This window comes from Pelophylax lessonae (assembly GCF_965119305.1).
Source record: "Pelophylax lessonae genome assembly, chromosome: 9".
Lineage (NCBI taxonomy): Eukaryota > Metazoa > Chordata > Amphibia > Anura > Ranidae > Pelophylax > Pelophylax lessonae.
In genome coordinates this window covers 271,800,175-271,817,215 of record NC_138776.1, presented here as the reverse complement: position 1 = coordinate 271,817,215, position 17,041 = coordinate 271,800,175, and the positions used below count along the sequence as shown (strand labels likewise).

Sequence of the window (17,041 nt, the reverse complement as noted above, 5' to 3'; positions counted from 1 at the left end):
GTTAGTTGAGGTTAAAGCAGAAGAAGAAGAGACGTATGTGAGGGATGATCAGCAGTCTATGGAGGTGGATGGAATAATGAGGACATTTGTAGAGGAGGACACTCTTATTTCCTGGGATTCCACACAGGAAGGTCACACCATCCCTCACCATCATCAGGTAGATGATTGACAATTATTGGTAGTTATGATTTATACACAAGTATGTTACAATGAATATTTTATTATATATTCAGAGTGGAAAGCTTGAGGATTTTAATATTGTAGTAACAGAAGAGTATAAAGAGGAGTATGGAGTGATGGAGGAGTTTTCTGAAGATCACAAGGAGATGATGGCGTCCCCCTAATACTGGATTCATCTAATCCAGACTCTTATCCTGCCAATGAGATTTTGCTGTAGATGTTAATGGGGGGGGACCCCCAAGCAAAAAAAAAAAAAACAGCATGGCCCTTCAGGTCTGGTATGACTTTTAAGTGGGCCCCCGCTGCATTTACCTCCGAGAGTGATTAGCTGCCACCGCAGTTGAGGTCTTCCTCTTCTTTCCTGAGGGCAGCCCAGAGCAATTTTGATTGGTCAAAGTGGTCACATGCCGGCATTTGTCCTGGGGGGAAGTGCCAGGTATTGAAGGGGTTAGGGACTCCTCAGTACCTGTACCTGCCACCATCGTTAACAACCATTCACTACTTGGACCATGTGAGGATTAATACAGCCCAATCATGCATGTATTAAGACAGCCATAGCCCTTGTTCCGAATCCATGTGGCGGGTGTAGAACAAACAGATATTAATGGTACTTCTCAGTCCATGGCATCATCTCCATAAGGAACGGGTAGGAGATCAGAGGACCAATTTAATAGTTACCTTGAGGGGGGGGATTTGTAAGATCCTCAGAGACAAAGCTGTCTGATGTGGGTGGAGTTCTGGTTTAGGGGAGCCAATCTGCTGATGTCTAGTATTAATCTTTGTATTTCTATTTTAGTACATGGACGGGAGATGAGGAAAACCTCAGAGGATTGTCTCACTTTGTCTCCAGACTGTAAAGTAGAAGATGAGGACATCACACAGTATAGTCCAGGAGAAAACCCGGCTACCTCAAATGTCCATCCGGCACCACACAGTGTAGATGGACCATCGTATTCCTCTTATCCTGGGGAACCTCAGACTGTGAGGGGTGGTGCCGGACCATCGTATTCTTCTTATCCTGAGGAACCTCAGACTGTGAGGGGTGGTGCCGTCCTTCGAAAACATCAGAGGTTTTCCTGTACTGAGTGTGGGAAGTGTTGCCAGTCTGAATCCAAACTTAATCTTCATAAAAGAACTCACACAGGTGAGAAGCCGTATTCCTGTTCTGAATGCGGAAAACGTTTTTCAGATAAGTCCAATCTTTCCAAACATCAGAAATCTCACACGGGTGAGAAGCCGTATTCCTGCCCTGAGTGTGGGAAAGGATTTGTACAAAGGTCACACCTTTCCAGTCATCTGAGTTCTCATATGGGGCATAGTCCAGGAGAAAACCCGGCTACCTCAAATGTCCATCTGACACCACACAGTATAGATGGACCATCGTATTCCTCTTATCATGAGGAACCTCAGACTGTGAGGGGTGGTTCCGTACTTCGAAAACATAAGAGGTTTTCCTGTACTGAGTGCGGAAAGTGTTGCCCGTCTAAATCCAAACTTGATCTTCATAAAATAACTCACACAGGTGAGAAGCCATATTCTTGCCCTGAGTGTGGGAAATGTTTTTCAAATAAGTCCAATCTTTCCAGACATCACAGGTATCACACGGGTGATATGCCGTATTCCTGTCCCGAGTGTGGGAAATGCTTTGTACAAAAGTCACAACTTTCCACACATCTGAGTTCTCATATGAGGAATAGTCGAGGAGAAAACCCGGCTACCTCAAATTTCCATCCGGCACCACACAGTGTAGATGGACCATCGTATTCCTCTTATCCTGAGGAACCTCAGACTGTGAGGGACGGTGCCGTCCTTCCAATAGATAAGAGGTTTTCCTGTACTGAGTGCGGAAAGGGTTTCAGTTTTCAATCCCGTCTTAATGTGCATAAAAGATCTCACACGGGTGAAAAACCGTATTCCTGTCCTGAGTGCGGGAAATGTTTTTCAGTGAAGTCCCATCTTTCCCAACATCTGAAATCTCACACAAGTGAGAAGCCGTACTCCTGTACTGAGTGCGGGAAATGTTTTTCAGTAAAGTCTTATCTTTCCCAACATCAGAGATCTCACACGGAGGAGAAGCCGTATTCCTGTCCTGAGTGCGAGAAAAGATTCTATACAAAATCTGCACTGGTCATACATCAGAGGTCTCACACTGGGGAGAAGCTGCATTCCTGTTCTGAGTGCGGGAAAAGTTTTCTACATAAAGCAAGTCTTTCCATACATCAGAGATTACACACAGACAAGATGTCCTATTCTTGTACAGAGTGCGGGAAATGCTTTTCAAGTACGTCCGGCCTATACAGACATCAGAGATTGCACATGGGTGAAAAGCCGTATTCCTGCCCTGATTGTCCAAAATGTTTTTCCGGAAAATCTGCACTGGTCACTCATCAGAGGACTCACACGGGGGAGAAGCCGTACTCCTGTCCTGAGTGCGGGAAATGTTTTTCAGTGAAGTCTTATCTTTCCCAACATCGGAGATTGCACACGGGTGAGAAGCCGTATTCCTGTCTCGAATGCGATAAATCTTTTTTAAATAAAGTTTCACTGGTCATACATCAGAGTTCTCACACGGGGGAGAAGCCGTATGCCTGTCCCGAGTGCGGGAAATGTTTTGCGGATAAGTCCAGTCTTTATAGACATGAGAGAACCCACACTGGCGAGAAGCCCCATTCCTGTTCGGAGTGCGGAAAATGTTACTCACAGAAGTACCAACTAACTCTACATCGGAGATCCCACGCGACCCGCGACGGTGTGTTAATGTCCTGAGTGCGGGAAATGTCTTCTACCATCAAAGATCTCACGCTGGGAAACTGATACTTTCCTAACATGGACACAGCGTTACTAATGTAACTTCGAGGTAGCAGGAAGTAAAGATGCAATTCAGCAATACAATATAGAAGTATAGGCAGAATCATGCCAGAAGAATGTGTGTATGCAGGGCTCAGAGAATAGGTGCAGGAACCCCCCCTTCTAAGTCCCGCCTTGCCTCCGCCCCCTACCATCCTCTGAGCACTGCCCCTTGGCTCCACCCCCTGCCCGCCTCCCAGTACCGCCCTTGAGTATCATTTTGTGGTGCTAAATAAGTTGTATGGCATTTGTTCTTATCTAATAACAAGAAAAGCAGTAAAATAGACCCCCCCAGCAACAATTGACCCCATTCCAGCAACAATAAATCTCCCCTCAGCAACAATAGATCCTTCACAACAATAGACTCCCCCATCAACAATGCACCCCACCCCAGCAACAATAGGTTCCTGAAGCAACAATAGACCCCTTACCAGCAATAATAGATCCTTCTCAACAATGGACTCTCCCTGCAACAATAGACCACACCCAGCAACAATAGAGCCTTTACAACAATAGACTCTCCCAGCAACAATGCACTCCACCCCAGAAACAATAGGTCCCTGAAGCAACAATAGACTCCAACCCTGCAACAATAGACCCCTTACCAGCAACAATAGATCCTTCTCAACAATGGACTCCCCCAGCAACAATAGCTCCCTGCAGCAACAATAGACCCCCCAGCAACAATAGATCATCCACAACAATAGACTTTCCCAGCAACAATAGACCACACCCAGCAACAATAGATCCTTTACAACAGTAGACTCCCCAGCAACAATGCACCTCATCCCAGAAACAATAGACTCCAACCCTGCAACAATAGACCCCCACCAAGCAACAATAGATCCTTTACAACAGTAGACTCCAAAGCAACAATGCACCTCATCCCAGCAACAATAAGTCCCTGCAGCAATAGACCCCAACCCTGCAGCAATAGACTCCTCCCCAGCAACAATAGATCCTTCACAACAATAGACTCCCCCAGCAACAACAACCACCACCCCAGCAACAATAGTTCCCCACACAACAATTGACTCTCCACACAGCAACAATGGACCGCCCCCAGCAACATTAGACCCCCCTAGCAGCAACAACAGATCTGCCAGCAGCCAGCATCAATAGACTATTTAGCAGCCAGCATTGATGTAAGGGGGGACTCTGATGGGGGCCCTAATGTAATAGGGGGGGGGCACTGAAGGGGAAATAAATAAAAAGAAGCAGTTTTCAATGTCTGTGTGCCAATGTGGGACACTGGGGGAGGGGGGCTCAGATTTGGGGCACTGATATAAGGAGGACTCTGATGTAAGGCAGGAATTTTCTTTCTTTCATTGAAGTTATTTCTCTTTTGTTTTGGATCACATCATGCTGATTACAAAGAAGGTTCAATAAAACATTTCAATTCATTAAAGTTTAAAATGAATTCATTTAAAAAGATATTTTTTGTACTGTGGGTGTTTGTAAAATATACAATGTGGCCCCTCGTACTGAAGGGGAATAATGATTGAAAGGGGTGACCCTGATGAGGACACTGATGTAAGAGGGGGATACTGAGGTAAGGGGTGACCCTGATGAGGACACTGATGTAAGAGGGGGGTACGGAGGTAAGGGGTGACCCTGATGAGGACACTGATGTAAAAGGGGGATACTGAGGTAAGGGGTGACCCTGATGAGGACACTGATGTAAGAGGGGGATACTGAGGTAAGGGGTGACCCTGATGAGGACACTGATGTAAGTGGGGGGTACGGAGGTAAGGGGTGACCCTGAAGAGGACACTGATGTAAGAGGGGGATACTGAGGTAAGGGGTGACCCTGATGAGGACACTGATGTAAGAGGGGGGTACTGATGTAAGGGGGTACGCTGATGGCGACTCTAAATTAAGGGGGACTATAGAGAACTGGGCTGATATCTCAGTGGGCTACCGGCTCTTTAGTAGGGATGGACTGCACCTAAATGGGGAGGGTTCAGCCGTACCGGGAGAGAAGATGGGCGAAAAGTTAGAAGGCCTTTTAAACTAGGTGATTGGGGGTACAGATGTAGAATTAGCCAGCGGGGAACAAGGGTCAGCTGGCATTATTGGGGGCATTAGTGGTAGGGTGACCAGAGATCCAAAACCCAAAGTAGGTAGGCTGACAAATCGAAAGTGGAGCCTCATAATATCGCAACCGGACAAAATGACAAGGTTTGTATACCAATGCCAGAAGCCTGGCCAACAAGATTGAAGAACTGGAGCTGCTGATGTATGAGGAGGATTTCGATTTTGTGGGAATTTCAGAGACTTGGTTTGACAGCTCTCATGATTGGCTACCATTCAGGGGTATTACCTATATTGCAGAGATAGGAAAGGTAAAAAGGGGGGCGTGGTATGTCTGTATATCAAGAACGATGTGCAAGTGAATATGAGGGACGATATCACGAATGGAGCTAGGTAGGAGGTGGAATCCCTATGGGTAGAGCTTCAAGTGGAAGGCGCTATGGGGAAAGTAATATTGGGCATATGCTATAGGCCCCCCAACCAGAGCTGTGATGACCTCCTATCACAGCTTGGAATGGCAGCAAGGATGGGAAATGTCATTATATTGGGGGACTTTAATTATCCAGATATAGACTGGGCAGAAGGAACCGCGCACTCAGCCAAGGCTCGGCAGTTCCTAAATGTTTTGCAGGACAATTTTATGGGTCAGATGGTGAACGCACCGACAAGAAACAATGCGGTACTTGACCTACTGATTACCAACAATACAGACCTGCTCACGGATGTAGAAATACGGGACAACTTGGGAACAGTGACCATAGGTCAATCAGTTTCAGTATTAATCATAGTAATAGGAAACACAAGGGTAATATAAGGACACTGAATTTCAAAAGAGTCAACTTCCCTAAACTGCGCTCTTTGCTAGACAATATAAAATGGGATAAAACCCTGGGAACAAAAAACACGGAGGAAAAATGGGAGTGCTTTAAGAAAATACTAAACAAAGGGATTGGCCAGTGCATTCCAAAGGGTAATAAATTTAAAAGAGCAAAAGTAAACCCTGGGTGGCTAAACTCCAACATAAAAATGCATATTAATACTAAAGAAAAGGCCTTCAAAAAATACAAGACTGAGGGGTCATTAGCAGCATTCCAACATTACAAAGAATGCAACAAGAAATGTAAGAGTGCAATCAAGGCGTCTAAGATAGAACACGAAAGGCACATAATTGAAGAGAATAGAAAAAACCCCAAGAAATTCTTTAAGTATATAAATAGTAAGAAATTGAGACCAGAACATATTGGCCCCATAAAGGATGATGAAGGAAATCTGGCTACAAAGGACAGAGAGAAGGCGAAAGTGCTAAATAAATTCTTCTCCTCTTCACAAGAGAATTGGGGGGGATACAGTAACCTAGACTGTAATGTTAACATTAATAACACGTCACAGGAAGCACCCTCATGCTTAACAGAAGACTTAGAATTAGACTTGAAAAACTTAGCATAAATAAGTCCCCGACACCAGATGGCTTACACCCGAGGGTCCTTAAGGAACTCAGCCAGGTGATAGCCAGACCATTGTTCCTAATCTTTAAGGATAGTCTACAGATGGGAATGGTGCCAGCTGATTGGAAAAAGCCAACGTGGTACCAATATTTAAAATAGGGCCTAGATATATACGGGGGAACTACAGGCCGGTCAGCCTAACATCAGTAGTATGTAAGACATTGGAGGAGATGTTAAGGGGCCACATACAAGACTTTAGGAATGAAAATGGTATCATTAGAAGTAATAAGCATGGATTCATGAAAAATCGCTCTTGCCAGACCAATCTATTAACCTATGAAGAAGCGAGTTGCCATCTAGATAAATGAAGGCCTGTAGATGTGGTGTATCTGTATAAAGGAAGGCCTGTGGATGTGGTGTATCTGGATAAAGGAAGGCCTGTGGATGTGGTGTATCTGGATAAAGGAAGGCCTGTGGATGTGGTGTATCTGGATAAGGGAAGTTCTGTGGATGTGGTGTATCTTGATAAAGGAAGGTCAGTGGATGTGGTGTATCTGGATAAAGGTAGGCCTGTGGATGTGATGTATCTGGATAAAGGAAGGCCTGTGGATGTGGTGTATCTGGATAAAGGAAGGCCTGTGGATGTGGTGTATCTGGATAAAGGAAGGTCTGTGGATGTGGTGTATCTGGATAAAGGAAGACCTGTGGATGTGGTGTATCTGGATAAAGGTAGGCCTGTGGATGTGATGTATCTGGATAAAGGAAGGCCTGTGGATGTGGTGTATCTGGATAAAGGAAGGCCTGTGGATGTGATGTATCTGGATAAAGGAAGGCCTGTGGATGTGGTTTATCTGGATAAAGAAAGGCCTGTGGATGTGGTGTATCTGGATAAAGGAAGGTCTGTGGATGTGGTGTATCTGGATAAAGGAAAGCCTGTGGATGTGGTGTATCTTGATAAAGGAAGGTCAGTGGATGTGGTGTATCTGGATAAAGGAAGGTCTGTGGATGTGGTGTATCTGGATAAAGGAAAGCCAAAGCCTGTGGATGTGGTGTATCTTGATAAAGGAAGGCCTGTGGATGTGGTGTATCTGGATAAAGGAAGGCCTGTGGATGTGGTGTCTCTGGATAAAGGAAGGCCTGTGGATGTGGTGTATCTGGATAAAGGAAGGCCTGTGGATGTGGTGTATCTGGATAAAGGAAGGCCTGTGAATGTGGTGTATCTGGATAAGGGAAGTTCTGTGGATGTGGTGTATCTTGATAAAGGAAGGTCAGTGGATGTGGTGTATCTGGATAAAGGTAGGCCTGTGGATGTGATGTATCTGGATAAAGGAAGGTCTGTGGATGTGGTGTATCTGGATAAAGGAAGGCCTGTGGATGTGGTGTATCTGGATAAGGGAAGTTCTGTGGATGTGGTGTATCTTGATAAAGGAAGGTCAGTGGATGTGGTGTATCTGGATAAAGGTAGGCCTGTGGATGTGGTGTATCTGGATAAAGGAAGGTCTGTGGATGTGGTGTATCTGGATACAGGAAGGCTTGTGGATGTGGTGTATCTGGATAAAGGAAGGCTTGTGGATGTGGTTTATCTGGATAAAGAAAGGCCTGTGGATGTGGTGTATTTGGATAAAGGAAGGCCTGTGGATGTGGTGTATCTGGATAAAGGAAGGCCTGTGGATGTGGTGTATCTGGATAAAGGAAGGCCTGTGGATGTGGTGTATCCGGATAAAGGAAGGCCTGTGGATGTGGTGTATCTGGATAAAGGAAGGCCTGTGGATGTGGTGTATCTGGATAAAGGAAGGTCTGTGGATGTGGTGTATCTGGATAAAGGAAGGTCTGTGGATGTGGTGTATCTGGATAAAGGAAGGTCTGTGGATGTGGTGTATCTGGATAAAGGAAGGTCTGTGGATGTGGTGTATCTGGATAAAGGAAGGCCTGTGGATGTGGTGTATCTGGATAAGGGAAGTTCTGTGGATGTGGTGTATCTTGATAAAGGAAGGTCAGTGGATGTGGTGTATCTGGATAAAGGTAGGCCTGTGGATGTGGTGTATCTGGATAAAGGAAGGTCTGTGGATGTGGTGTATCTGGATACAGGAAGGCCTGTGGATGTGGTGTATCTGGATAAGGGAAGTTCTGTGGATGTGGTGTATCTTGATAAAGGAAGGTCAGTGGATGTGGTGTATCTGGATAAAGGTAGGCCTGTGGATGTGGTGTAACTGGATAAAGGAAGGTCTGTGGATGTGGTGTATCTGGATACAGGAAGGCTTGTGGATGTGGTGTATCTGGATAAAGGAAGGCTTGTGGATGTGGTTTATCTGGATAAAGAAAGGCCTGTGGATGTGGTGTATTTGGATAAAGGAAGGCCTGTGGATGTGGTGTATCTGGATAAAGGAAGGCCTGTGGATGTGGTGTATCTGGATAAAGGAAGGTCTGTGGATGTGGTGTATCTGGATAAAGGAAGGTCTGTGGATGTGGTGTATCTGGATAAAGGAAGGTCTGTGGATGTGGTGTATCCGGATAAAGGAAGGCCTGTGGATGTGGTGTATCTGGATAAAGGAAGGCCTGTGGATGTGGTGTATCTGGATAAAGGAAGGCCTGTGGATGTGGTGTATCTGGATAAAGGAAGGTCTGTGGATGTGGTGTATCTGGATAAAGGAAGGTCTGTGGATGTGGTGTATCCGGATAAAGGAAGGTCTGTGGATGTGGTGTATCTGGATTTTGCAAAGGCATTTGTACAGTAAGCGTTTGTGGGGAACTGTGTCAAATGAAGGTACGTGGGTATGGACCATAAGGTGAGTACCTGGATTAAAAGCTGACTTCAGGGGCGAGTCCAAAGGGTGGTGATTAATGGGGAGTACTCGGATTGGGCGGGTGTGGAAAGTGGGGTCCCCCAAAGATCTGTCCTGGGGCCAATCCTGTTTAATTTATTCATAAACGACCTAGAGGATGAACAGCTCAATCTCAGTATTTGCGGATGATACTAAACTAAGCAGGCCAATATCTTTTATGCAGGATGTGGAAACCTTACAAGCGGACCTGAACAAAATTATGGGGTGGGCAACTACATGGCAGATGAGGTTTAATGTTGAAAAATGTAAGGTAATGCATTTGGGTGCCAGAAATACGAACGCAAGCTACTCACTAGCGGGAGAGCCTTTGGGGGAATCTAAGATGGAAAAGGACCTGGGGGTACTGGTAGACAACAAGCTTGGCAGTGGCATGCAATGCCAAGCCGCTGCAAGCAAAGCCAACAGAATACTGGGATGTATAAAAAAGGGGATTCACTCCAGAAATAAAGAGATTATTCTCCCACTCTACAAGACTCTGGTCCGGCCACATCTGGAGTATGCTGTCCAGTTCTGGGCACCGGTCCTCCGGAAGGATGTGCTGGAATCGGAGAAAGTCCAGAGAAGGGCAACAAAAATAATAAAGGGAATGGAGGACATCAGCTATGAGGAAATACTACAAGCACTGAACGTATTTTCTCTGGAGAAGAGACGCTTGAGAGGGGATATGATATCAATGTACAAATTTGTTTAGAGTCAGGATTCTGGCTAATGTTTTGACCAAGTTACAGACATGAGAAGGATTGGGAAGAAAATAATTTTGGACTTTATAGGCACTGGTAATTAAAAGATATATATATTTTATTGATTAATGATTAAAAAACATGAAATGATTAAACAAAAACAAAAAAGAGAACACTGTTTGTAGAAACATATTGCCTCAGTAAATATATATAGGATAGTCACACATATGATACATGATGAGATTATATATCACATTTCAAAGACGGATGACGGAGTAATACGTCACATCTAGTAGGCCTCATAGACGATGACAAGGAGATTGTTCAATCGTCCCTGAGTTCCACTTGTGCAGAAGTTGGTAGGTAGACGTTGCATGTAGCCAGATTGCCCTACATGTTTCGCTTACGTAGCAAGCTTCCTCTGGAGCTACTGGTACATATGTTTCTGGATAAATCCAAAAAGTGGTAGAAATCAATAAGGGTAAGAATAACTTTAAAAGGTATAACATGTAACAAGGGGGTCTTCTCTCTCTGGAGTGTGCACCGGGAAACGCCCAAGAGGTCAAAAATAGGTAAATGTATCTTTAGGAGAACAAGCAAGTGTCTTCATATACCCGGAAATTTTAGTACCGCCAGGGGTCGGACAATATGCAGACTCAATGGACCAAAAGGTCCACCAGTATGGAACATTTGTTTTAAGGCAAATGCCTATATAATAATGTAGCAAAACAGGTGTTAGGGCAGGAATCACTCTGATATAGAGAAGAAAGCCCCCCCCCCCCGGACGGGGAGATGCCGCCAAGATACAGACATGACCATTTGTGGTGCATGACATCACCTGGGAAATCCACAAGCTGGTTTACATTGTGAGATAGGCAGTCAAGCAGACAGAAAGCTGGCGGTACTGATACAGCAGGTCTCACTGGCAGCACGCCAGCTGTTGCAGAACTACAAGTCCCATGAGGCATTGCAAGGATGACAGTTACAAGCATGACTCTCACCGGAAGAGGAATGATGGGATTTGTAGTCCGTAACAGTTGGAGGGCCACCAGTTTGAGACCCCTGCACTAAAAAAATGATTTTAGGGTCCTACAGTTGGAAGTTTGATGGGTGGGAGCATTGGCAAAATCTGACCATCTAGTTTGCCTGTTCATCTAACTATAAACAGCTTGGGTTTGGGTCGAACTTATGGTCAACCCAAAATGGAAGCTCATCCCCACTGAGCAACAGAAACTTTTTCTTTCTCAAACAACTCCTGGCGACCTTTGGAAGAACCCTGATTGAGAAAGGCTGGACTACGTATTTATACGCCAAAGGTTGGGCAGGAGAAAGCACTAGCCAAATCTGACCATTTAGTTTGCCCGTTACTTTAATTATTAACAGCTTGGGTTTGGGTCAAACTCATTGTCAACCAAAACCCAAAGCTCATCCTCACTGAGCAACAAAAACTTTTTCTTTCTCAAACAACTCCTGGCGACCTTTGGAAGAACCCTGTTTGAGAAAGGCTGGACTACGTAGTTATACCACCATTGAATTAAATGACTTCAGGCTCCAACCGCTGAATGTTCGGGTGAGAGGGTTAAATCTGGCCATTTAATTTTGGGGAACTGCAAAAAGCTTGGGTTAGAGTCCAATTCATTGTCCAATTGAACCCAAAGCATCCCAAGTGAGAGACAGCAACTATTCACTTTTCAAGTAATCCGTAGAAGCCTTTTGGAAGAACCCTGGCTGAGAAAGGCTGGACTAGGCAGTATTATATTTCTCTCCCCCTTGGTGGGAGTGGAAATAGGGTTGCCACCTCATCCCTTTAAACCCAAACACAAATGAATTACACAGGTTCGGAGGCTAATTTAATGCAGATAAGGCACCAAGTCAGTTTAATCACCACCTTAATCAGCCACAGAACCTGTGTAATTAATATGTGTTCGGGTTTAAAGAGATCATGTGGCAACCCTACTCCCACCAAGGGGGAGAGAAATATATTACTGCCTAGTCCAGGCAACCCTAAGTGGAGATGACCCCATCTATAAGGATATAAAGCAGAGGCGTAATTAGAACCTTTAGGGCCCCGGTGCAAGAAACCATGAAGGGCCCCCCCCAGACCCCTGGCCGGGGCCTTTTCCTTCAAGCCTGTGGCTCTTCCCACTGGTCCTGGGGCCCTTTACACTCGTCGCGGGGCCCTTTCACAAGTTCTGCAGTGGGTCCCCTTCCTACCATCTTGGGGCCTCCCCAAGCTGGTGGAATGCCAGGGCCCGGTCGCAAGTGTGATCTTTGCAATCCTGGAAGTTCACCCACTGGTGTTAGTAGTTTTTATTTTTTGGTGTTTTAATTGTATTATTTTTTATCTTTTTATTTTATTTTTACAATGTCACTGACTATGACTCTGTCCATTCAGAAAAGGAAGGAGCTGGTAAATTACATATTTACCGACCCCTTCCTGGTTCTCTATTTGTGACACATCCCCTGCAGCAGCCGGTAGGAGAGGGGAGGGGGCACAGTGGTGGTGGTGGTGGGGGGGGGGGTTGCACACAGGGGCCCAGGGACAGCAGAACACAAGTGAACTTGATAGGAGGAGTGGCGGGGGCAGCATACAGAGGAACCAATCTCTTCCATTTTCCTCCTGCAGCTACAGGAGAAAAAAGGAGGACAGTGATTTCTATACATGCTGCCCCCCGCCATCCCTCCTATCCAGGTGTACAGGAGAGCCGTACAGAAGCATGGGCCCCGGTTGCAATTGCCACCCCTGCAACCCCTGTAGTTACGCCCAGTGTTGGGGGTAACTAGTTACAAAGTACCTGATTACAGTAACTACATTACTTTTTTGGTAACTAAGTAATGTAACCAGTTACAATACTAATATTGGTAACTACACTACTTTACTAGGCTATAGGGACGCGCTTTGCTGCGTTACCCAAGCCGTGCGATACAATCGTTATATTTCGAAGAATAGAGAGGGATGAAGTTTATGACTTTTTGTTGCACTTTATGTTTTATTCTGTTTTTTCAGGTTTTCTTCTCATGTTTCCCAAAGCCTGTGTTTATACAATAAACTCTATGCAGAAAGAGTGTCATGTATCAATTAAGAAAGAGGAAAGTAAAGTAATAAGTAGTGAAGTTACTTTTCAAATGCAGTAACTAGTAAAGTAATCTCATTACAATTTACAGAAGTAACTAGTAACTAGTTACATTTTTTGAGTAACTACCCCAACACTGGTTACGCCCCTTATATACAGTACGTACACACACAGCACAAGGCCGTGTTCACACTACGAGACGTTTCTCTGGGCTGCAGTTCCTCTGAGCTCCACAAGATGGTGATCTCACTTCTACCCAGACAGGACGTCTCTATGGAAGACAGGAAGTGATGTCAGGTACGGACAGGAAGTGATGTCAGCTATAAAAAGGAATTTCCGGGTGAGAGGTGAGTCGGGAGGAAGTAGCGAGGAGACGTTGCTGGATGTGGCGGTAGATAAGGTAATAAGATCTTATTTTCTATTTACACCCAGTAACCCCCCCGTCATGTCCGTCCTCTTCCTCCATAGTCACTGTGACCTCTTTTATCTCCAGCAGATGATGATACACACATATATAGTGTGGAAACCTAGATAAACCCCTTCACGGTCAGAACATTCCTCCACTTACGGGGCTGGAAATTTTCTCCAATTATGGGGCTACAGGAGCCAGCAGAGTACGCACATCCCTTAACCAAATGTTGGCTTTCTTGTCATCCGGGTGGCTTTAAAGTGGCAACCCCTCACCCTCCTTCTCCCAGCCAGGTATCCCGGGGCTCTGCTGCCTCATCTGAGCACCCGGGACGTCCATGGTGGGTGGCAGCGGGGAGAATGGGGGACAATTGGTGAACATTGTTAAGTAAAGGCAGTTTTGGGACTTTGAATGAGACACAAGCCGGGTAAGGCTCTGAGTCTCCATCCTTGTAATGGAAATTAAGGTAAAAAGAGTCCCAATCGTATTTCCTTAATTGGTGAACATTAACTCACTGATCATCTCAGCAGCAAATAAGGTCCTCTGAGGGGGTTCCGGAAACTAACCACTTTGTATCTGGTCTAGTTCTGACATTTCTCTCCTACGTGTAAAAACCTACTTTTTTTTTTTGCTAGAAAATTACTTAGAACCCTTAAACATTATATATATATACAAATATATATATATTTATTATTATTTTTTTTTCTAGCAGAGGGCTTAGAGAATAAAATGGTGGGCGGTGCACATTTTTTATGTCACACGGCATTTGCGCAGTGGTTTTTCAAATACAATTTTTTGGGGAAAAATACACTTTAATGAGTTTTATTATATTGCACACAAAAAAAAAATCTAATACATAATTTTTTTGTAAAATATAAAAGTTTTCCGAAAAAATTAAATATAAAAGATGTTACGCTAAGTAAACAGATACCTTACCTGTCGCACTTTAAAATTGCGTCCGCCTGTGAAATGGCGGCAAACTACGTTGCTTAAAATTCTCCGTAGGCGACGCTTTAAACGCCGTTACAGGTTACCAGTTTAGAGTTGTGCAGGAGGTCTGGTGATAGAATTTTTGCTCTCGCTCTGACGTTCGCGACAATACCTCACGTGTGGTGTGATCGCCGTTTACATATGCTTGCGGGAGTAACGTATGCGTCGCATTTGTGCCTAAGCACAGTGGGATGGGGGTGCTTTTTTTTTTTTTTTTTTTTATCCAAAACTTTATTTTTTTTACACTCTTTTTTTTTAATTAACTTTATTGCTATCACAAGGGATGAACAACATCCCTTGTGACAGCGTGGGCTGTGACAGGTTCCCTTTATGGAAAGATCTGTGATCTATTAGATCCCAAATCTCTCCTCTGGCCTCCAATGCAGCTAATCAGATACAGATCGGTCTGATTGGCTGGTTTCATGGTCAGGTAAACCAGAGAGGCGGAACCGAAAGTGAGGACATTCTGATTGCGTTGTTTCCGGGGGTCACAGAGAGGGAGGAACCGAAAGTGAGGACATTCTGATTGCGTCATTTCCGGGGGTCACAGAGAGGGAGGAACCGAAAGTGAGGACATTTAATTGCGTGGTTTCCGGGGGTCACAGAGAGGGAGGAACATCAGTTCTTCCCTCTCTGTGCTGTCCAGCCGTTGCCGCCGGTGGCATTGCTCCCATGCTTTGTGATTGGACGGCAGAGCTCGGTAAAGGCGCCAGGCCCAGGGGGGTGACCCCCCCTTCCACCACCCGTAGAAGTAATGAACAGCCATTCTAATCACTTCTGAAGTACAGGGAATTGCCGGCTTCAAACCCGGGATGATGCCTGCAGGTGCAGCTGGAATCACCCCGGTATAACCACTGCAACCTAAGGACGTTCTACGGGTGGCAAGTGGTCTGCAGGTGCAGCCAGCATCACCTTGGTATAACCACTGCAAGCCAAGGATGTTCTACGGGTGGCAAGTGGTCTGCAGGTGCAGCCGGCATCACCCCGGTATAACCACTGCAACCCAAGGATGTTCTACGGGTGGCAAGTGGTCTGCAGGTGCAGCTGGCATCACCCCGGTATAACCACTGCGACCCAAGGATGTTCTACAGGTGGCAAGTGGTCTGCAGGTGCAGCCAGCATCACCCCGGTATAACCACTGCAACTCAAGGATGTTCTACGGGTGGAAAGTGGTTTAAGAAGCCACTACTATACTATACAATGTCCTGGATACCACAGTATACTTGGCAACCAAGAGAACAAACCCCTCACCCCCACTACCCTCCTTCTACCCATTGGAGGGAAGATAACAGACTCCTCCCCCACAGAGATTGGAGCCTTGCAGCCCAAGTTCTGGCAATGATCCTGATTAGCTCGCAACTCCGGCCAAAAGCCAGCATGTTCCCCTTAGGATGCACAAACATTCTGGATGGTTGCACTCTGTAAAGTTTCAGTTTTGTAATTTTTGTGCATCCTAGTCTTCAGGTGACGAGCTGGGCATTGCACCTGCGGTTACGAGGATAGTGTGAGAGACCATGTAGCAGACCCAACTAGAGCTGCATCCATTTGTGTAGGAAGTTCCCCTTTTTGGACATCATGGTGACCCTCCATTGACCTCAGGGCACTGCCCCAGAGCAAACAAGTCAAGGGAAGGATCGTATTTATCATTCCTTGTCTGCAGACCTAAAATTGATCTAAACCAGTTCAGAAACCCAACAGAGAAAATGGAATTTCTGAGTGGGTTCCGGGTTTATGAAAATGTATCAAAAGCTAAACAGTCCAAACTAAATGTGTTCCCATGGGGACAGTAGTTCCTAAATATACAGCAACTTTCCTATTACCCCCCTCACATCCACTTCTATTATTGTGTGACCAATACCATCCAAATAATTCTTACCTTCATTTCCCAACGTTATCCTTCTACAAGGAGACCTGTATAGATCAAATGACGTCACCGATGAGGATGGAGGAGGACCGGAGTCACATGACTGAGAAGATACTAAACTTCACCCTGGAGATCATCTACCTGCTGACCGGAGAGGTGAGGAGGATTCTGGGAGGTCATATGACATCACTCTTATCTTTATTAATAAAATACAGACTAGACTGGGGAGGTGAGGAGGATTCTGGGAGGTCACATGATATCACTTTTATCTCTATTAATAAAACACAGACCTGGCCTGAGAGATGAGGAGGATTCTGCGATTCTAACATGATATTCCTATTGGTTCTTCAATACAGAGATTTCCTCTTCTGAAGTCAGGTGATCATATGACCATCACAGTGCCTCCATGTGACTCCCTAAAACCTGAGAGACACAACATGCAGAAGATTCTAGAAGTCACCAAGAAGATGATGGAGCTGCTGACAGGAGAGGTGAGCGGTGCTGGGAATTCTGGGACATTATCCAGTAACAGACAAGGGATGTGTCTGGATGGTGACTGTATCATTGTGTGTGTCAGGTTCCTATAAGGTGTCAGGATGTCACTGTCTATTTCTCCATGGAGGAGTGGGAGTATTTAGAAGGACACAAGGATCTCTACAAGGACGTCATGATGGA

At 45.3% G+C, this 17,041-nt stretch overlaps 4 protein-coding genes across 4 annotated transcripts in view; all 4 read left to right on the top strand.

The window, feature by feature from the left end:
- Positions 1-17,041, top strand: part of LOC309564465 (uncharacterized protein) — a gene marked incomplete at both ends in the record, with an annotated part of 1,172,539 nt that overhangs the window by 237,184 nt on the left and 918,314 nt on the right.
- LOC309564103 (gastrula zinc finger protein XlCGF53.1-like) overlaps positions 1-17,041 on the top strand; it is a gene marked incomplete at its 3' end in the record, with an annotated part of 125,618 nt that overhangs the window by 47,647 nt on the left and 60,930 nt on the right. The window lies entirely within an intron of this gene.
- The window catches only part of LOC309564104 (uncharacterized protein), a gene marked incomplete at its 5' end in the record, with an annotated part of 41,026 nt that overhangs the window by 14,247 nt on the left and 9,738 nt on the right, over positions 1-17,041 (top strand). Inside the window, one exon of the mRNA XM_082268732.1 lies at positions 1,057-2,841. Within this exon, the coding sequence (XP_082124858.1) occupies positions 1,057-2,841 (1,785 nt within the window). The remainder of the gene's footprint in view (positions 1-1,056; positions 2,842-17,041) is intronic.
- Positions 16,393-17,041, top strand: part of LOC309564099 (uncharacterized protein) — a 237,112-nt gene continuing 236,463 nt past the window's right edge. Inside the window, exon 1 of the mRNA XM_082268727.1 lies at positions 16,393-16,431. The gene's annotated coding sequence lies outside the window, so the exon portion shown is untranslated. The remainder of the gene's footprint in view (positions 16,432-17,041) is intronic.